The sequence below is a fragment of the Hypanus sabinus genome, chromosome 7 (genome assembly GCF_030144855.1).
Source record: "Hypanus sabinus isolate sHypSab1 chromosome 7, sHypSab1.hap1, whole genome shotgun sequence".
Classification (NCBI taxonomy): Eukaryota; Metazoa; Chordata; class Chondrichthyes; order Myliobatiformes; family Dasyatidae; genus Hypanus; species Hypanus sabinus.
The window spans coordinates 161,656,903-161,679,509 of NC_082712.1; the positions used below are offsets into that span (position 1 = coordinate 161,656,903).

Consider the following 22,607-nt stretch of genomic DNA (forward strand, 5'->3'; position numbering starts at 1 on the left):
GTGGCTGGATTTGCCAAGTTGACTTCATGCCACTGCGTGTTTGAAGTGATGACGCAGTTTAGTTGAAGGATGAAGTTTTTATTTAATGCCTAAAGTTTAAAAGGTTAATGCCAACAGGTTCTTTATGATTCTGTTAGTTTGAGAATTAAAGGAGAGTGAAGATTCAAGGTTGGAAGTTAAAGATCGAGGAGAATCACTTTCTACGGTGAAACGAGGGCGACCTTTGTTTGATCCTTATTTGGAAGGATTTCGTTGACTATCTTCGTGTTAATCCCTAGGTTTACCTAGAAAGGATTGAAGGTAGTGGAGAAGGAAAGGTCAGTGCCTTTAAGCCGTTCTGTTTCGTAAATTCTTCGTGGGAATTTCGACGTCGGGAATCGAAGCAAGCGACGTGAAAGAGAACTTAAATCGTCCTGTAAAGTCTCTCCTTTTAAATGGACTGTGAGCATATCGAACTTTTGGCAATATCACTTTAAGAACTGTTTTGGAATATCACTTCAAAGAACTGTTTTGGAATATCACTTTACGAACTGTTTGAACAGCCGCTCAGCAGCTGTTTCCGGTTACGGTAGTGTTTGTTTACTTTTGGGGGGTTTGTTTTCTGTGTTTAATAAACGTGTTGTTTGTTATAAGAAACCCTTGCCGAACTCATATAGTTATTGTTGCCTGAATACGTAACATTAAATATGGGGGCTCGTCCGGGATTGAATTTTTTGAGTTTAAATGCTTGCTAACTTTTAAATCGGTGTTTTGGAAACGGGGATTACTCGGTTCTTTTGTTTGGCTTGTTGTGGTATTCGGCAGCAATGAATATTGATGAGTTTCTGGCTTCGCCAGCTGCAGAGGTGTTGGCGAAGGCGAAAAAAACTGAGGTGTTTGAGATAGCTAGTAGATTGCGACTTAAAGGTATTTTGCAGACGACTTCTAAGGCTGTAATACAGAGGAAAATCGCGTCACACTATGTGGATTCGGGTGTTTTTGATGAATCGATTTTAGAGTCGTTTCAAATAAGTAATCTGGAGATGCAGTTGCAAATCGAACAAATGAAATTGGAGAGGTGTAAATTGGAGGCGGAACAAAAGCAGAGAGAATTTGCATATGCAATGGAGGAATTAAGGACTGGAAATCAGACTTCTGGTTCTAAAAAAAAACGTTTGTTGCTAGTCAAGAAATTAAATTGGTCCCTCCATTTAGTGAAACAGAAGTGGAAAGGTATTTTCAACATTTTGAAACTATTGCTCGGATGTCAGAGTGGCCGAAAGATAAATGGTCAGTGTTGTTACAGAGTGTAATTAAAGGCAAAGCACAACAAGTTTACACAGCTTTAACAGCTGCACAAGCTCTTGATTATGATATTGTAAAGAGTCATATTTTAAACGCATATGAGTTAGTCCCAGAAGCTTATAGGGAAAGATTCAGAAGTTTGAAAAAGTCTGTGGAAAAAACTTATGTGGAATTTGCCTATGATAAAGCTATGTGTTTTGAGAGATGGGTTTCTTCTAAAAATGTAAATGGGGACTATGATACATTGAGAGAGCTGATTTTAATGGAGGAATTTAAAAGAAGCATTCCTGTTGAAGTAAGGACCTACTTAAATGAGAAGGATACTGATAAATTGCAGGACTGTGCTAGATTAGCTGATGAGTATGTTTTGATCCATAAGAACAAATTTCCTCAGGGCAGAATTTTTAAGAGGAAAAATAACATGGAGACTCCAGGTAAATCTGAAATTAAATCGGAGGTTAATGAGAAAGTTAATGAGAAAGGAAAGCCTGTGAAGGAAAGACAGTTTGGTCTTACTTGTAACTATTGTAAGAAGCCTGGCCATGTAATAGCTAACTGTTTCAAATTGAGAAAGAAAGAGAAGGAAGCAGTTCCAGATGCTTGTGTGCAACATACTGAAGAACCTGTAAAGTTACAGGGTTTGATAAAAACAAATGAGGCTTTGTTAGAGTCTGACCAAGTTAGAAAGGGATATGATCATTTTGTAACTGAAGGGTTTGTATCCTTGAAGGAAGGATCTACTTTGGTGCCAATAAAAATCCTTAGGGATACTGGTGCTTCTCAGTCATTGATGTTAGACAGTGTGTTGAAGTTTAATGAAGAGTCTGATACTGGTGAGGTAAATTACATAAGAGGTGTTGGAAGTGATTTTATGTCTGTACATTTACATAAAGTAAATTTAAAATCAGGGTTAGTTACTGGATTTGTTAAAGTAGGATTACAGCATAGCTTACCTGTGAAGGGTATTTCTTTATTGTTAGGTAATGACTTGGCAGGTGGACAAGTTTTTCCTGAAGTGCATTTGACAATGGAGTCAGAGGAACCAGAGTTGAATTCTAACACAGATTCTTCCTGTGTTGTGACTAGAGCTATGGCTAAAAAGATTGATGCGCAGAATGAGGTTGTTATTCAGGACTGTTCAACTCAGGATTCGAGTTTTGAGGATGTGTCAGAGACTTTCTTATCTTCGTTGCTTGAACAAGATTCTGAGAGTAAGTCTGACTATAAAGATTTATCTTTGTCTAGGATGAGGATGTTTAAGCCTGGAGATAAGGTGTTGGTTCTTTTCCCAGTGCAGACAAATCCTTTACAAGCTAGATTTCATGGTCCTTATGAAATTATGTCTAAAATTAATGATGTGGATTACGTGGTAAAAACTCCAGATCGTAGAAGGTCAACACAACTTTGCCATATAAATATGTTGAAACCATATTTTGAGAAACAATCTGATACTGTGACTGTTGTGGCTAGTGAGAATGAGTTTGATTTAACTAGGAACATGATAGATGATTCATCTGACTTTCATTCTAAATCCAACATTGTTTCTGTTAGGTTACCAAATTCAACCATTCTGGAAAATATTGATGAAAAATTAGCACATTTACAGTTAGAGCAGAGACAACAGATGAAGGAGTTGATTTTTAAATATAGGGAGTTGTTTCCAGATGTTCCGAGAAGGACTTCTATAGCTTCACATGATGTAGATGTTGGGGATGCCAAACCTATTAAACAACATCCATATAGGATGAACATGGAAAAATGTGAACTTGCTGAGAAAGAAATTGAATATATGTTAGAGAATAATATCATTAGACATTCTAACTCGCATTGGAGTTCGCCATGTGTTATGGTGCCAAAGCCAGATGGTAGTATTAGGTTTTGTACGGATTATAGGAAGGTGAATGCTGTAACAAAAACAGATGCATATCCAATTCCTAGAGTAGATGATTGTGTAGATAAAGTTGGAAAGGCAAAGTTCCTTACAAAGATTGATTTATTGAAAGGGTATTGGTGTGTTCCATTAACGGACAGAGGTAGAGAGATTTCTGCATTTGTAACTCCATCTGGGTTATATGAGTATAATGTTCTTCCATTTGGGATGAAGAATGCCCCAGGTACTTTCCAGAGGATGATTAACTTTGTGATTCAGGGATTGAAAGATACTGATGCTTATATTGATGATTTAGTGACAGGAAATGATACTTGGGAAGCACACATTATTGCGATGGAGAAATTGTTTGAAAGGCTTTCAAAAGCTAACTTAACTATTAATTTAGCTAAGAGTGAATTTGGACATGCCACTGTGACTTACCTTGGTTATGTTGTGGGTCAAGGTAAGGTAGCTCCTGTTCAGGCAAAAGTTCAGGCAATTTTAGAGATTCCCACTCCAACGGGGAAAAAAATTCTCAGAAGGTTTTTGGGAATGGTAGGATATTATCGAAAATTTTGTAAGAATTTTGCTAATGTTGCCCTTCCATTAACTAACCTTCTGCGGAAAAATGAGAAGTTTGTATGGACGGTGCCTTGTCAAGAAGCATTTGAAAAATTGAAAACCATGATATGTCAACAACCTGTGCTTAAGGCACCTGACTTTGGAAAACCTTTTTCATTGGCTGTGGATGCTAGTGATGAGGCTGCAGGAGCAGTATTAATGCAAAGGAATGAGGGGAATGAGCTTGATCATCCAGTAGCTTACTTTTCTAAGAAATTTAATAAGCATCAAAGAAATTATTCGACAATAGAGAAAGAATTGTTATCTCTTGTTTTAGCTTTGGAATATTTTGAGGTATATGTTAGTACAACTCAGAAACCACTTATTGTTTACACTGATCATAATCCGTTAGTTTTTCTGAGTAAGATGAAAAACAAAAACAGAAGGTTATTAAATTGGAGTTTGATGTTACAAGAGTACAATATTGTGATAACTCATATTAAAGGTAAAGATAATGTGGTTGCTGATAGTCTATCTCGATGTTGAATGTACACTGTAATTTTTTTTTTGGAGTGGTTTTTTTTTCAATTGTAACACTCCTACTGTATTGTGATTTATAAGCTGTTATATGATGGTGTTGTGTATTGTATATGTTATAAAATTTATACCTTTGTTTTTCTTGTAAGCAATTGTTAAAAATTTTTGTTCTTGTCAGACCAAAAATGTTTTTTTTGGAGGGAGGTGTTACATACTCGTGACACATGACAGTGGTGCCCTTGTCATGTGACTGGGGTTGAAGCTGTACTGGACTTGAGGTGATGGTCTTCTGATGGTGGAATGACATCATTTTCCCGCCAGTAGAGATCATGTGATGGGTTTTTTTTTACAGGTTATAAAAGGTAGACCCCACCCTGTGAGGAGGGGCAGTTCGTGGCTGGATTTGCCAAGTTGACTTCATGCCACTGCGTGTTTGAAGTGATGACGCAGTTTAGTTGAAGGATGAAGTTTTTATTTAATGCCTAAAGTTTAAAAGGTTAATGCCAACAGGTTCTTTATGATTCTGTTAGTTTGAGAATTAAAGGAGAGTGAAGATTCAAGGTTGGAAGTTAAAGATCGAGGAGAATCGCTTTCTACGGTGAAACGAGGGCGACCTTTGTTTGATCCTTATTTGGAAGGATTTCGTTGACTATCTTCGTGTTAATCCCTAGGTTTACCTAGAAAGGATTGAAGGTAGTGGAGAAGGAAAGGTCAGTGCCTTTAAGCCGTTCTGTTTCGTAAATTCTTCGTGGGAATTTCGACGTCGGGAATCGAAGCAAGCGACGTGAAAGAGAACTTAAATCGTCCTGTAAAGTCTCTCCTTTTAAATGGACTGTGAGCATATCGAACTTTTGGCAATATCACTTTAAGAACTGTTTTGGAATATCACTTCAAAGAACTGTTTTGGAATATCACTTTACGAACTGTTTGAACAGCCGCTCAGCAGCTGTTTCCGGTTACGGTAGTGTTTGTTTACTTTTGGGGGGTTTGTTTTCTGTGTTTAATAAACGTGTTGTTTGTTATAAGAAACCCTTGCCGAACTCATATAGTTATTGTTGCCTGAATACGTAACACAAGAAACTAGATACTTCATCCAACTTTTCCTGCTGACTTCCTGTACTCCAGTAATTCTCAGACTTCACAGATACCACATCTAATGACTATTATCAGAGTGGCCTCCTGATCACACCATTCAGTAACATTCATACAAGTATAGGCTTCCTGATTCAATTTTCTAATAATTTATTAACTCAGTCTCTTTGAGTCTATTCAACTTTGTTGATGGCCCTCTTCAGACATGTTTGGACAATTGTGCCCAACAAAAAATCATTGATTAAATCAGCAAATTAAGTGTACAAAATTTGTATACCAGGACAGAGATGAAGAGGGACTTATTTTTCCAGACAGTGCTGAATCTGTGGAATTCATTGCCACAGATGGCTGTGGAGGCCAAGTCATTGGGTATACTTAAAGCAGAGGTTTAGTGGTTCTTGATGAGTAAGAATGTCAATGCTTATGGGGGAAAAAGCTCGAGAATGGAGTTGAAAGGGAAGATAAATCAACCTTGATGGAATGGTAGAGCAGTGCGACGGGCTGAATGGTCTATTTCTGCTATGTCTCATGGTCTAAATCTCAACCTCATTGAACTGGGCATAGACTGCATTTTCAATCAATGACTTTTACAACATGCTATGCACATTTTACATGGTATCAGTTCAAAAGCTGCAAGGCCCCCTCCTTTGACCAATGAGAAGCAGCCCCTGCCATACCCGAAATACAAAGTAAATCCCTTATACTTGCATTAACACTAAACCCCCTGCCATCCCAGTGAAGTACAGTGCCCAGGGACAGAGATTTACAAATTCGGCTGCTGATCAACTTCTCAACTAAGAACAATAATGCTGACTCACATTGAAGAGCAACTTTAACATGTTAAAATTTGTACCTTTTGGAACTGGAGACCCCATACTAAGGGAACCTTACATAATCAAATGCTTTGTCCAAGACCATGCATTAAGCGGCACTGCAGAGGATGAAAGATTCAGAGGCAGAGAGGTTTAAGGGATCCCTGTAAAGGCAAGATTATCAGAAGTACAGTAACCTTCACTTACGTCTTTATTTTCAGTTTCAAGTTCAAGACCTGTCTTCAGCAGATTTTCTTCAAATTCTTTTCTTCTTTCCTGAAAAAATGAAATTCATCATAAGTTGCAGATGATACAAAGATAGGAGGAGGGGCAGATAGTGCTGAGGAATCAGGGAGTCTGCAGAAGGATTAAGAGAATGGACAAATAAATAGCAGAGCAATGCAGTTTAGGGAAGTGTATAATCATGCTCTTTGGTAGAAGGAATACAGGTAAATGCTATTTTCCAAATGGGGAGCAAATTCAAAAAAAATTAGGCTTGCAAAGGGGCATGGGAATCTACTTGCAAATCTCTATCTTTTCTTTCAGTTAGTCCTGACGAAGGGTCTCGGCCTGAAATGTCGACTGTGCTTCTCCCTATGGATGCTGCCTGGCCTGCTGCGTTCCACCAGCATTTTGTGTGTGTTGCTTGAATTTCCAGCATCTGCAGATTTCCTCGTCGTCGTCGAAGAGTGCTTCTCTTTTTAAACCTTGCACGCTCTGAGGTCACGTGCCTGTGCAGTTGTGCCTCTTTTATCCCAATTAGTTAAAAACAAAACCTGAATTTTCTCCCGAAAAACGGCGACCTACTCTGCTGCCTACTTGCTGTGAATCAATATCTGGTGTTGGAACTGTACTTAGACAGTCAAAACAGAAGGTTTCAAATCGTTTTTCTGACCATACAGAAAATTGTTTATTTATTATTATTTCTTTGTGTATTTGCAGTTTGTTGTTTGTTTTGCACGTTGGTTGTTTGCCTATACTGTTACATGTGGTCTTTCATTGATTCTATTGTGTTGCTTGTATTTACCACATATGCCCACAGGAAAGTAAACCTCAGGGTTGTATAGTAAATGGTGACATATATGATCTTGGATAATAGATTTACTTTGAACATTGAAGTATAAGCAACCCTTTGGTGCACCTGCACCAATGGCGAGTGTGCATGAGATGTTATTGCCAATCAATTTCAGTAATGTTGAGAAAATGGAAAACTTCAAATTGTTTTCCTTAAACAGCACACACAAAATGCTGAAGGAATTCAGCAGGTAAAGCAGCAACTATGGAAAAGAGTAAACAGTCGACGTTTCAGGCCGAGACTCTGCATCAGGACTGAAGGTTCTCAGCCCGAAATGCTGACTGTTTATTTTTTCCCATAGATACTGCCTGACCTGCTGAGTTCCTCCAGCATTTTGTGTGTGTTGCTCTGCATTTCCAGCATCTGCAGATTTTCTCATGTTTTTTGGTTTCTTAAGCATTGATTTAACAAAGGTGTTCACAATTCTGAAAATAAACGAGAACTATCCCCATAGGGTGAAATCAGCCATCCAAAGATAGATTTAAGATAATGAGCCAAGAAAGCAAACCGTGGAGGTGGGGCTGGAGTGGCTATTTAAATTGCTACCCCTGTACAGTTTGAAGAGGTAGTGGAAATTGACAGTGCCTGGTAAAAAGGAAACTGGATTCACAATTGTAAAGGAAATTACTGCACTGGGGTAAAAATTAATTGGGTCCGAAGAACCTACACAGTCAAAATGGACTTAATGCCCTTGTGCACTATTGTGTATAAAGCTCACTGCAAAATGGTGTCTTGCCTTTAGAAAACAATTCAGTTATACAAATTCATCCTCGACATTTCACTTAATACCTCATTATAATGTCAAAACCAGATTATAACAGGAACATGGTTGAAATCTTAACATTAGTGACACCCATAAACTTGAGCTTTTGCATCAAATACTCAAATATCAAGGCTCCAAGTGTCCAAACAGGCCCCGAAGGTTAACCCACACCACCATATTTCTTTTTAATTGTGTTGTTGGGCACTTTAAAATTAATATCCAACAGAAATCCTTGATCCTGTGGGTGACACCTTACTGCTGGTCAAAAACAAGACCATAATAACCCCCATCTAACTCCCTTTATTCTCTCTTCAAGATAACCCAAAATTAGCTAGCTTTCCTTATAGAAGGATTGGTTTTAACGGTCTGGTGAAAGGTCTCATTTGAGGTGGTGTTAATGTTATTCACCAACAATGGTGCCAATCACTTAGAAGCTGCTATCTCTGCTATGGAAGCAAAGGCCAAACTTTTAAAGTCAACATGAATATCCTTAAGATTTAATCAACCTCTTATCCACTAGGACACACTTCCCCTTTCCCCTGGCACCCTTAATCCAGTGCCAACACCCACTCGTCCCTCATCCCACCCACTGGTGCAGTGCGGGTGTAGGTACAGGTTAAATGAACACCATTGATAAACCCAGCAGGCTGTCTGCAATGACAGAGCAGCTGCTGATTTCTGGTCAGTAGGAGTGACCCTGTAGAAAAGAATTCCAAAGCCACAAACTGCACCAGTGACTGATTTAGTCTTGAGCAATAAACAAACAGGCAGATACATTTCCAATGAACTTTTCCTACGATACCACACTAGAAGAAAACGGGCACAGCCATCATCCACACTGCGTGCGCTGGTAATCCTACATCACGAGGGACTAAAGTAAGTTTTCCAAGATTCATTGCAATGTAGGAGGCCATTCATCCCTTCAACTCTATGTTAACTCCCATCATAGTCGCAGCATTGAACTTAAGTACAGGCTCTTCAGCATAATGTTCTGCCAACCTATATACTCCGTGATCAATCTAGCCAATAATCCTCCTTTTTCTTTTTACACCCAAGAGTCTCAAAAATGTCCCTATTGTATCAGCCTCTACCTTCACTTCAGACAGTGTGTTCCATGCACCTACTGTCCCTTTCTGTGTTAAAATCCCCCCCTAAACTTTTCTCCAGCAATCCCATTCATTTCCTTGCAACCCATTCTCTCACACATGCTAATTAATCTCCCCCTGCTACCTGCTTCTGATTTTCTTTTAACTATCAAAGTTTCATTAACAATTTGTTTTTAACTATTAAGGCTGTCAAAGCCTGCTGTGAGATCTGTATAGCTATAATAATGAGCTGAAAAAAATGACAGATGGAATTTAATGGAAGTCAAGTGTGAGGAGTTGCATTTGGGGACCACAAACCAAGGGAGGACTTGCACAGCGAGTGATAGGGCACTGAGGAGTGTGGTAAAGCACAGGGATATGTGAATATAGATCCTTAATTCTTTGAAAGTGACATCACAGATGCATAGGATTATAAGGAGAACTTTTGGCATATCGCATTCATAAATTAGGGTACAGAGTACAGGAGTTGGGATGTTATGTTGAATTGGTATGAGACGTTGGTGAGGCCTAATATTGAGTATTATGTACAGTTTTGGCCAGCGACCTACAGAAAAGGTTGAAAGAGTGCAGAGAAAATTTACAAGAATGTTGCCTGGAGTTGAGGACCTGAGTTACAGGTTAAGATTGAATAGGCTGGGTCAGTGTAGGAGAATGAGGGGAGATTTCATAGATGTTTACAAAATTATGAGGGGTATAGATTAGATAAATGCAAGCAGGCTTTTTCCACTGAGGTTGAGTGAGACTAGAACTAAAACTCAGGGGTTAAGGATGAAAGGTGAAATGTTGAAAGGGAAGAGGAGGGGATACTTCTTCACTTAGAGGGTGGTAAGAGTGCGAAAGGAGCTGTCAGCAGAAGTGATGGATGTAGGTCTGTTTTCAACATTTTAGAGAAACTCAGATAGGTACAGTACATTGATGGAAGGGCTATGGAGGGCTAAATGGGAAATGGGACTTGGCAGAATAATATTTGCCACGAGCTAGATGGGCCAAAGGGCTTGTTTCTATTCTGTAGTATTCTATGACTCAATCATCTAATGGTAATTCATAGTAATTAAATATCAAGCAGCACATTGTCAGGATGTGGGTTGATAATGTTTGGTTAGTGCCTGACTTGTCATTTTGTTTCGTGGTTTAATCTTCTTTATGCTTGTATATATGTTTGGACATTTTTGCAAATATTTTTATTACAATAATCCTCATATACATCTGAAATGAGTTTACAAGTAGAGGTGCAAGAACATTGAAGGATTTGGAAGAAAGGACTGGAATAATTGAACATACTTTAAAAAATATTGAAATTTTTTCTGAACTGGAACATGGAAGTTGGCCTGCAGGTGACATGGTGAAGAGTAATGAGACTGGGTTTGTTAGGACACTGGAAATACTGTTGTGGATGTAACAACAGATCAGAAAAAGGGAGGCTGGCCAGATCAGCGAATACTTATCACACTCTGGTGTGACATGATCTCATAGAGTTATAAAGCATTACAGCACAGAAACTGACCCAGCTAGTTTGCAACAGACTATTACTCTGCACGTCTCATCAACCTGCACCTAGGCTTAATCCTACACCTGGATTCACTATCTCTGCATTTATCTGTAAAGATTGGTCTATATTTACAACAGTATACCAATAAAGTACGAGGGGTGATTGATTAGTTTGTGGTCTAAGATAGAAGGAGTCAATTTTAGAAAACCTAGCACATTCATTTTCCTTCATTTACACACAGTCCAGCGGTCGTGGAACATACGGATCCCTTCTTTGTAGAAGTTGGCGTCTTGGAGCTCCAGAAGTGGTCCACAGCAGGGGTGATTGATAAGTTTGTGGCCTAAGGTAGAAGGAGATGAGTTATTAACTTCAAACTTCCTGCACTTTCACTCAAAGAGTTGATGTACACGTCACAAGAGCTGTGTAACTCATCTCCCTCTACCTTAGGCCACAAACTTAACAATCACCCTTGCTGTGGACCACCTGGAGGTCCAGGACGCTCTCGTTACATGCACATACAGTTCAACTCTTTGAGAGATTATGCAGAAAGTTTGAAGCTAATAACTCATCTCCTTCTACTTTAGGCCACAGACTTATCAATCACCCCTGCTGTGGACCACTTCTACAAAGAAGGGATCCGTATGCTTCACGACCGCTGGACTAAGTGTGTACATGTAGGAGGGGCTATGTTGAAAAAAATAAATGTGCTAGGTTTTCTAAAATTGACACTTTCTACCTTAGGCCACAAACTTATCAATCACCCCGCATATATCTGTACTTACAATGGTATACAGATAACCACAAAAGTTGAAGAAAAAAAAACACTGGAATTTATATCTAGGGCCCTGGAAGAGTCCTTAAGTTTATTTACAGATTATTCTAAACACAGGCTAGCGCACTCAAAGACGAGGAAATCTGCAGATGCTGGAAATTCAAACAATACACACAAGATGCTGGTAGAACACAGCAGGCTAGGCAGCATCTATAGGGAGAAGCGCTGTCGACATTTTGGGCCGAGACCCTTCGTCAGATGCTGCCTAGCCTGCTGTGATCTACCAGCATTTTGTGTGTGTTGTCTAGCACACTCAATGTTGTTTGGAGAACTGGTGTTCTGGCAGCCATTTTCCCACAGTCAAGGGCCCATCATCACTGCATTTGATAACACTTGATTCAGGTCATCAATTCTTGCAGTCCCGGATTAATGGGATAGTCTTCAGAAACTGCTTCCACTTCACTTTGATACAGCACACTCCAGTCGTTACTATATAAAATTAGATTTCCTGTCTTCCTATATTTTAACAGATCTATGGATACTTGATTCAGTATAATTAAGTTTTAGCAAGGCTATCATTGAATAGAGTTTTTTTAAAAAAAACCCTCTGTCCATTTGTACTATTCAGTCAAAGATTTTCACTTTCTTCTGCACTGTACCACACGCAGACTCTGCAGATAACAGGACGACATGGGCAGTATGAGAATGCCATAAGGTGGTGAGAAACGCATGATAACACACTATTCTACTCTACATGAATCACTCACAGATGACATCAAACTGAGAGCATCACAGTTTTGTAAGTGCCATTTGCTTCAGTTGATGCTTGTGTAGAAATAGTCATATCTCAACAAATATTTGCACTTACATAATCCTTTTACATGCTGAATGCCCAGAGAATGAGAGAAAAGGCTGAACAATAAACAGTAAGGTGGAGAGGAGAATTTGTATACATAGTCAGAGACATTCACACATACACAGACCCACACACACCACTAAACCCAGACTCCGAGATTCCTCCACACTACAGAAGTTAAAACAAAACTGAATGGTTACAGGAAGACAGTAGGGGAGTTAGACCAATTAAATGGATACATACAGCAATTTTAAAAAAAACAGCTGGAACATAATGCATTGATTCCAGGGCTGCAAGAATTGATGACCCGAAACAAATTTTATCAAATGCGGTGATAATGGGCCCTGGACTGTGGGAAAATGGCTGACAGGACAGAGCCAGTTCTCTAAACAATAAAGAGTGTACAAGCCTCTGTTTCGAATAATCTGCAAATAAACTTCAGATGCAAGATTTTAGCATACTTCCACTTAAATATTTATGGGAGTTAGGTGACCTTCCATGACTCTAATAGATACAGATCTTTTGTCATATATGAGCTTGCTATCTTGTTTGTGTGAGGACTAGGCCTTGGGCTGGGGTGTCGCCTGTTTAGAGCCACTAGGAAAGAGGCTTCAGAGGCAGAGCACACCCCTGGATGCAGTGCGGCGCAGCTTCCAGGCTGGAGGTGGTGCTGCCACCCCACCCCTAGTATTCACCAGAAGACAACCTCAGTTGTGGTCGTCTGCAGATTTCAGCAGCACTGGATGGCTTGAGTTTGGACTCTTTATCACCTTATACCTACTGTGTGCGCTTTGTGCTGTGTGCGACTGTTGGTACTGTGTTTTGCACCTTGGATCCGGAGTAATGCTGACGCGTTTGCTGTATTCATGAGTACAGCTGGCCCTCCTTATGCGCAGAACCAACCACGGATCGGGAAAACCCAGAAGTTCTCTCTCCAGCACTCATTGTTTGAGCATGTACAGACTATTTTTTCTTGTCATTATTCCCTAAACAATACAGTATAACAATTATTTACATAGCATTTACATTGTATTAGGTACTATAGATCGTTAAGAGCACCAAATTTCTTGGTGTTCACCTGGCGGAGAATCTCACCTGGTCCCTCAACACCAGCTCCATAGCAAAGAAAGCCCAGCAGTGTCTCTACGTTCTGCGAAGGCTGAGAAAAGTCCATCTCCCACCCCCCATCCTCATCACATTCTACAGGGGTTGTATTGAGAGCATCCTGAGCAGCTGCATCACTGCCTGGTTTGGAAATTGTACCATCTCAGATCGCAAGACCCTGCAGCGGATAGTGAGGTCAGCTGAGATGATCATCGGGGTCTCCCTTCCCGCCATCACGGACATTTACACTACACACTGCATCCACAAAGCAAACAGTATAATGAAGGACCCCACGCATCCCTCATACAAACTCTTCTCCTTCCTGCTGTCTGGGAAAAGGCACCGAAGCATTCGGGCTTTCATGACCAGACTATGTAACAGTTTCTTCCCCCAAGCTATCAGACTCCTCAATATACAGCGCCTAGCCTAAAACCTTGCCCTATTGTCCTGTTTATTATTTGTTGTAATGCCTGCACTGTTTTTTGTACTTTATGCAGTCCTGGGTAGGTCTGTAGTCTAGTGTAGTTGTGTGTTTTTCTTCCTCTCTTTATTGTTTTTTTTTGTGTAGTTCAGTCTAGTTTTTGTTCTGTGTCATGTAACACCATGGTCCTGAAAAACATCGTCTCATTTTTACTATCTATACCAGCAGTTATGGTCGAAATTACAATAAAAGTGACAACTTGACTTGATAAGTAATCTAGAGATGATTTAAAAGTACAGGCAGTCCCCGGGTTATGAATGAGTTCCATTCCTGAGTCCGGCTTTAAGACGGATTTGAGGTCAGAACAGGTACATCCGGTATTATTTAGCGTCAGTTAGTCAAATGTTTTTCTTATTATATAGTACATATTTTACTTTTCTATGCATATAAAACACTTAAGAAATATACACATTAATAATTAAACCACTACGTTGCTTAGCAATAATTGTAGCTTTCATCGAGGCAGGGCCTTCCACATGCTCCATTAAAATTGTTCCGATCGTTGACCAACTGTAGCCTAATGCTTTTCCAATGACCAATGGCGTTTCTTCTCTTTACAATCGCTTTATTACTTCCACTTTAATTTCAATCGTGATTATTTTCATGAACAGAAACACTGTGGATTCAGAGCTGCAGCTGCTCCTAAAGTCCATCACACTGAGACAGGTTAAATAAGGGACTTGAGCATCCACGTTTATTGGTATCCGCGGGGGGGGGGTCTCGGAACCAATTCCCCGCAGATAAGGAAGGCCGACTGTATTCGTGTATGGTTGAACACAATTAAACTTGAAATGAATTGAATCTAATATCGAGCAAACAATTCAAATTTATTTCTGGCTATTCTTCTCTCAAACACTCCACTTTTAAATAAAACAAGTGGAAACATGCATCTGACAGCAAGACATTCCATTTACTTTAAGACAGTCGTGACCTGCATGTTTGCAATTACTGTGACAATACTTTAATTATAATCTCAATTTGTTGGTGTCTTGTGTCCTATAATAAATAGATGCAGGCAGCTGATGATTATTAGCATGTAATTTTACCTGGGTTTCAGGGTTACAGTCAGTCTGTTGTATCTGTTTGCATGACAAAAATAAATTATGCAAAAACAGAGCAGTTTTTATTTCTAATGTAGCATGGGAAACATTCAGCTTCTGCAACTGTTCATGAGATTTATCACACACTTAATTGTGGAAGAGGCCATTGCAAAAATAGGACGCTTCTGTTACTGGTACCCAGAACTACAGCTCTGCATTAAGTTCAAGGAGCAAAAGCAGGGTGAATGATTGATTTGATTATTCAACAGGGTGAAAGGATGTTTTGACAGCATGTTGCTAGTATAGCTCAGGGTGTCCGGAGATCAGGTTTCAATCCCAGCATCCACTGTAAGATGTCTGTGTTTCCTCCCCGTGCAATGTGAGAATGATCTCCAGGTGCTCCGGTTTCCTCCTGCTTCTATAGATGTACCAGTTAGTAGGTTAATTGATCATTGTAAATTGTCCCATGATTAGGCTAGGGTTAAATCAGGGGTTGCTGGTTGGCACAGCTCGAAAGGCCGGAAGAGCCTATTTCATGCTGTAATTGCTAAACAAAATAAATGAATAGATGACAACAATGGGAGAGGAGGAGCAGAGGGTATAGATGGAAAGAAAGCACAGGTAGAATAAAACACTCCTGGCAACAGATGAGATGTGCAAATTGGGTCTGGGAAACACATTCTCAGACTTAGGTAGAGGTGAACCTGATGGAGGCAGCAGCAATGAGATGTAGGGGTTGCATGTAGAAAGCACCATTGAAGTCAAAGCTTTGGTTAAACAACTTCAATTATGGAAGGCTCCTAAAACATAATACCACAAGGTGATTTATAAGAATCCTACCAAACATAACATGAACCACAAAAGGGAGATATTAGAACAAGTGATGAAAACTTATCAAAGTAGTTTTACTATCTAATGGGCACTTTCAGAATTGGAAACAATGCTGGTGGTTTAACCGTGTCCAAATGATTTTTAAGAAAGCTGGTGTAAATCAGTCAAAACATGAAGGGAGTGTGAATGAGATTATGTGAGAGGGCATTCTAACCGGCTACAAGGTATCCCCACTACCCAGGATTATATGAGACACTGCCATGCCTTCTTTGTTCCTGACCATCTCCAACTCTGATCCTCTAATGAGTACCAGCTCATGGACCTCTGGTTTCTTCCTCCTGTAGTCCATAATCAGCTCTTCAGTTGTGCTGACATTGAGTGAGAAGTTGATATTGTGGCACCATTTAACCAGATCAGCTTTAAATTTTGTGCTCCTTCCTTTGGTGTGAAGGATCTCTAAATCAATCAACCATTTCTACCTGATTTTGCAGGCGGTTCAACTGTGATAGTCATGCTAAAAAATCTTGTGTTACAGAACAAGCTGTAACTGTTTCAAACTAGATTTAAACATATTTTTGTTTATTTTAGTTGTAGTGCAGCTGTGATCAGAGAAAAAAATGTTTAAGTCTAATACAATGCAGATAGTGTTCCCCAATCCATCAGTCACGTATACACGTTTCTCCTAATGGAAACCCGTTACTTATTACTTTTTTGTTATTGTTATTATTTCTTTCTTTTGTCTTTGCTCAGTTTGTTGTCTTTTGCACACTGGTTGTCCATCCTGTTGGTACAGTCTTTCATTGATTCTATTCTGGTTATTGGATTTATTGAGTATGTACACAAGACGAAGAATCTCAGGGTTGTATATGGTGATGTATATGTGCTTTGATAATAATATTGCAATTGGATATACTTTAGTAAATAGTTTAATTTTTGAAGTAAACTCCCAGAATATCTGAATACTGACATTTATGATTGTTTAATTGTTTCTAAATCTCTTTGACAAAAGGACTGGAGAAAGAACCAAGCAGACAGGCTCAGAGGCACAGAAGCAGGAAAAGAAAAAAAAACTGAAGTTAAAATGTTTATACTGTGTATCGTAACAATTACTCGTATCTTGATACAATTCATTTCCTCTACCAGATACACTGTAGTCAACTCTTCCGAGTATAGTTAATGCTTTGTAATTTGGCACTTTGGTGGAGTAGCAGTTAGCGTGATGTTATTGCAGCTTCGGGCATCCGAGTTCAATCCTGGTGTTCTCTGTAAGGAGTTTGTACACCCTTCCTGTGGAATGCGTGGGTTTCTCCCGGGGTGCTCCGCTTTCCTGCCACAGTCTAAAGATGTACCGGTTCGTAAGTTAATTGGTCATTGCAAATTGTCCCTGGATTAGGCTAGGGTTCAAATCGAGTGTTGCTGGGTGGTGCGGGTTGAAGGGCAGGAATGTCTATTCTGCGCTGAATAAAATAAAACTGACATAGATAATTTACTGATGATTTACGTTCTTCTACTGCCACTTTTTATTCTAAATACCTCAGTAATTTTCACTGGTTTCTCTCCTATGCAATTATGTCATAATGTGAAACATTTCCTTGTCATTCTGCTTTGTGCAGCTGTGCTTCAGTCATTCTACTGCACGTGATATCTGGCCTTTGAAATACAACCCTACAAAAGATGGTAAATACTGATGTAATACAACACATTGTTCCTGACCAATATTTACTTTATTTTATTGAGTTCCAGTGCACAGTAGGCTCTTCCGGCCATTTGAGTCCAGTAATCCCTGACTTAAACCTCACCTAATCATGGGACAACTTAGAATGACAAATTAAGCTATCAACTGCTACATCTTTGGACTGTCGGAGGAAACTGGGGCACCCAGAGGAAATCCATATGGTCACAGTGAGAACATATAAACTCCTTGCAGGCAGCAGCAGGAATTGAACCCAGGTGGCTGGTATTGTCACCACAACACTACGTTTATAAGCTTTTAAAACAGTCAAATGCTGCATCTGGAATGTCAATTTCAGAAGTTAATTGTCAAGAGAGAGATCTATAAGACTTTGGTGATAGGCAACATTTGTATTTGGTCACAATTTGAAACTTGTTTGATAGGAAATATGTCAAAGATAGAAATGAGTGCTTACTCATGCTGGATAAAATTGAGCGGCATTTTCAAATTCCCCTTTTTAAATTAGTCAAAAAGATTGAGAACAAACTACAATTAGAAGATAAAACAGTCCTAAACAATCTTATGTGGTCCAGAAGATTAGGCCACATGATATCCATAGTGAGTTGGTAAAATGGATTCAAAATTAGCTTGGTCGTGGAAGCCGGAATGTTATGGTAGAGAGGTAATTTTCCTCCCTTCCATATTGATTTGTACATTACATGCCATATTGCATGACTTGGGCAAACACGGTCTTTCTATGATCATGATTGTCTTAGGCATATTTTCTACAAAAGTTTGCCATTGCCTTCTTCAGTGCAGTGTTATTCCAAGATGGCTGGCTCTGGACATCATCAATACTCTTCAGAGATTGTCTACGACTTGTGATATGCACCAGCTGTTCATACGAATATCCACCACCTGGTAGAGACGTATCTCCAGCCTGCCACCCAATAACCAAGGTAATATTTGATCCAGTTTACCAAATTTCTGGCTGAAAGTCTGTGATTAGTAATGTTCCACAAGGATTGGTGCTTGCTGTTAGCAATATATATTAATGATGTTGACGGAAGAGTAGGTGGTCAGATTAGTGAGTTTTAAGTTCACTTGAAAATTGACGGAGCTGTGAATAGTGAGAAAAGTTGTCAAAGCAATTTATCCGGAAATAAATCAATTGGAAGTTGAGGCACAGAAATGGCAAATGGATGATTAACCTGGACAAGTGAGGCGATGTAGTTTGGGAGGCAAAATGCAAGAGGAAAGTAAATGCCAGGAACCTTAAGAGCAATGATCTACAGGACGATCTTGGGTGCAAGTCCTTGAAAGTGGCACCACAAATAAATAGGATCTTTGTCTGTACGTCAAGCTGTATGTCATGCTTGTTTCTTCGGTCTGATCATTGGCTATAAAAGTTCAGAAATCATATTGCAACTGTATAAAACATTCATTAGGCTACATTTGGCATATTGTGAGTTATTCTGGTTGCCACATTACAAGAAGGACATGGAAGATCCGGGAACTCTGGATTCCTGGTTGGTGTGTATTAGCTACATGAAGAGGTTAGACAAACCCGGATTGTTTTTTTTTGTGGAACATTGGAGGTTGAGAATAAATGGATGGGGATACACAAATTATGAGAATTATATAGTCTTATTCCCTGGTATGAAAATGTCAAATAATAGAAGGCATATGATTAATATAGAAGAGAGAGGTAGTTGCCAGGAATGCACTGTTGGAAGAGGTGGTAGAAGTAGACAGAATAGTAACTTTTAACAGGTGCTTAGATGGCCACAATAACAGAAAGAATACAAAAAATGTAGGTATGGGAGCATGACCAGGCAGATGGAATTAGTTTGGATTGCCTTAACATTGGCATAGCCACAATGGGCTGCATGGCTTGATCTTGTGTTGTGCTGTACTATTCTATTCTATGTTCTACAGGATGTTTTAGAGACGATCAAATCATAATTAATTCCAAGCAACATCAACTGAATATCCGGCCGAAACATCGACTGTACACTTTTCCACAGATGCTGCCTGGCCTGCTGAGTTCATCCAGCATTTTGTGCATGTTGCTTAGATTTCCAGCATCTGCAGATTTTCTCTTGTTTATAATTAATTCCAATTTCATTTAGTTTTCCATGTATTAGCTAAGACATGATTGGTGTGCCTAAAGGTGTGTCACAGGGATTGGTGCTGATTCTGTTGTCATTTGTAATCTATATCAAGATCTGTGTAATAATATGGTCTGTTAGAGCTAAAATGGTAGCAAAAAGAATACTCAATGTGTTATATCTCAGTGTACGGCGTATAAGAGATAAGGTGGACGATCTTGCTTCACTATTACAGATTATCAGGTATGATGCTGTGGCCATCGCTGAATCGTGGCTGAAGGATGGCTGTTGTTGGGAGCTGAACGTCCAAAGTTACACATTGTTTTGGAGAAATAGGCAGAGGGGGTGGTGTGGCTCTGCTGGTAAAGAATGGCATCAAATCAGTAGAAAGAAGTGACATGGGATCGGAAGATGTTGAATCCTTGTGAGTTGAGTTAAGAAAGAGCAAGGGTAAACGGATCCTGATGGCAGTTATATACAGGTCTCCCAACAATATCTGAGATGTGGACCACAGATTGCAATGGAATATAGAAAAGGTGTGTCAAAAGGGCACTATTATGATAGGCATGGGAGATCTCAACATGCAGCTTGATTGGGAAAATCAGTTTGGTAGTGGATCTTGAGAGAGAGATTTTTTTTTGAATGCCTATGAGATGGCTTTTTAGAGCAGTTTGTCATTCAGCCTACTACGGGATCAGCTATACTGAATTGGCTGTTATGTAGTGAACCAGAGATGATAAGGGAGCTTAAGGTGAGAGAACCATTAGGAGACAGTGATCACAATATGATTGAGTTCAACTTGAAATTTAATAGGGAGAAAGTAAAGTCTGGTGTAGCAGTATTTCAGTGGAGTGAAGTGGCATGAGAGAGGAATTGGCCGAAGTAAATTTGAAGGCAATGCTGGCAGGGATGACAGCAGAGCAGCAATGGTGAGAGTTTCTGGGAAAATGAGGAAGGTGCAGGATAGATACATTCCAAAAATGAAGAAACACTCAAGTGGCAACATAGCACAACTGTGGTTGACAAGGGGAGCCAAAGCTAATGGAAAAGCTAAAGAGAGGGCATATAACAAAGCAAAAATTAGCAGGAAGATAGAGGATTGGCAAGCTTTTAAAAAAATGTACAGAACAACTAAATGTATCTTCAGGCAGGAAAAGATGAAATATGAAAGCAAACTAGTAAACAATATCAAAGTGGAGAGTAAAAGCTTTTTCAAGTATGTAAAAAATAAGAGAGATGAGCATGGATATGGGGCTGCTAGAAAATGAGGCCGGAGAAATAATAACAGGGACGAGAAGAGGGTAAATGAACTGAATGAGTATTTTGCATCAGTCTTCACTGTGGAAGACACCAGCAGTGTGCCAGTTATTGAAGGGAGTGAGGGAAGAGAAGTGAGTGCTGTTACTTTTACAAGGGAGAAGGTGCTCAAAATTCTGAAAGATCTAAGGCTACATAAGTCACCTGGACCAGATAGAGGGGCATCCATTTAAGATGATCAAAGCTCGCAGCAGGATCTAAACCAGCTGGAAAAATAGGCTAAAAATGAAATTTAATAAAGTGTGAGGTGTTACACATTGGGGGGGGGGGGGGGGGGGGAAACGACAAACCAGGCTAGGACTTGCACAGTGAGTGGTAGTACACAGAGGAGTTGAGGTTGAACTGAGGGCTCTGGGAATACAGACCATTAATTCCTTGAAAGTGGCATCAAAGATAGACAAGGTTATAAAAAAATCTCTTGGCACATTAGACTTTATAGATCAAAGTACTGAGTACATGAGTTGGGAAGTTATGTTGAAGTTGAAAAGAAATTGTTGAAGCATAATTTGGAATATTGTGTGTAGTTTTGGTCCTACCTACAGGCAAGATGTCAATAAGATTGAAAGAGTGCAGAGAAAATTTATGAGGAAATTGCCAGGAATTGAGGACCTGAGCAAAAGGAAAAGATTGAATAGGCTCAGGCTTTATTCTCTAGACTCTAGAGTCTAAAGCGTGGAAGAATGATAGTAGATTTGATAGAGGTATGCAAAATTATGAGGGGTATAGGTAGGATATTTCATAGGAAATGTAGGCTGAGATTGGGTGAGACTAGAACTGGAGGTCATGGGTTAAAAGTGAAACATGAAATGTTTAAGGGGAACATGAGTGGGAACTGCTTCATTCAGGAGGTTGGTGAGAGCGTGGAATGAGCTTCCAGCAGAAGTGGTGGATACAAGCTTGATTTCAACATTTAAGTGAAATTTGGATAGGTAGATGGATAGGAAGGGTATGGAGGGCTATGTTCTCGGTGCAGGTCAATTGGATGAGACAGATTAATAATTCGGCCTGGACAACATAGGCTAAAGACCTTTTTCCTGTGCTGCCGTGTTTTATGACTCTGTGGTTAGTTCTCCAAATAGAAACATTATCGGCGGTAAAGCAGTTTACAATAATTCAATCTGATTTCTTTCCAGAATGCCTAGTCAATTATGGGGTGCACAAGTTAGGATAAACAATCATCTTAGGTGAGGATTTGCAATATCTCTTCAAAACACCAAGTGACAAAATTTTGTCTCCCAGTTATGGGACTATGCTAAATAATTTCCGAAATAGCTCTTAAACTAGAAATGGAATACAATTTGCCTTTAGTGCACAGAAATCCTGTAATTCAAATGCAGTAATGCTTAACCTCAACTGATATCTGCAAATATACCACTATCTCACACTCGCATCAACAGTTGCAACTAATCAACAATATCGCATCAAGTAAATGTTTAGAGTTCCAGACCCTGTTGCAGCAAACAACACACTCTGTACTTGCAAGATCGGTCCTACATTAGACAGGAATCTCTTTTTTAGTTGATTCCAAAGTAATACTGCCTTAAGATCCTTGCACAATATACAGTCCCAATTTGGCATCCCAGGAGAACCAGACTTGAACTTCTACCATTGGGAAACAGACTCTGTGACTGGGTGATAAAAGGACAGTTACTTTAGATATTTTGCTGTGAAAATTACTGTGATTTTTAAAAAGAATACTTTTGGGCTAGCTGTAGGAACCTGCTAAGCCCTAATAAATACAATCAGAAATCTTTTCAAAAGCTCGCTGTTTGAAAATTCAATTTCAACCACACAATGAACTTTTTAAAAACATTCTCCATCCCAGTTATGAAAG

At 39.5% G+C, this 22,607-nt stretch overlaps 1 protein-coding gene across 4 annotated transcripts in view; it reads right to left on the reverse strand.

Moving 5' to 3' along the window:
- ano5a (anoctamin 5a) overlaps nt 1-22,607 on the reverse strand; it is a 210,787-nt gene that overhangs the window by 79,902 nt on the left and 108,278 nt on the right. For all 4 annotated transcript variants that reach the window (XM_059976030.1, XM_059976029.1, XM_059976032.1 and 1 more), the window contains one exon: nt 6,364-6,432. In XM_059976030.1, the coding sequence (XP_059832013.1) occupies nt 6,364-6,432 (69 nt within the window). The remainder of the gene's footprint in view (nt 1-6,363; nt 6,433-22,607) is intronic.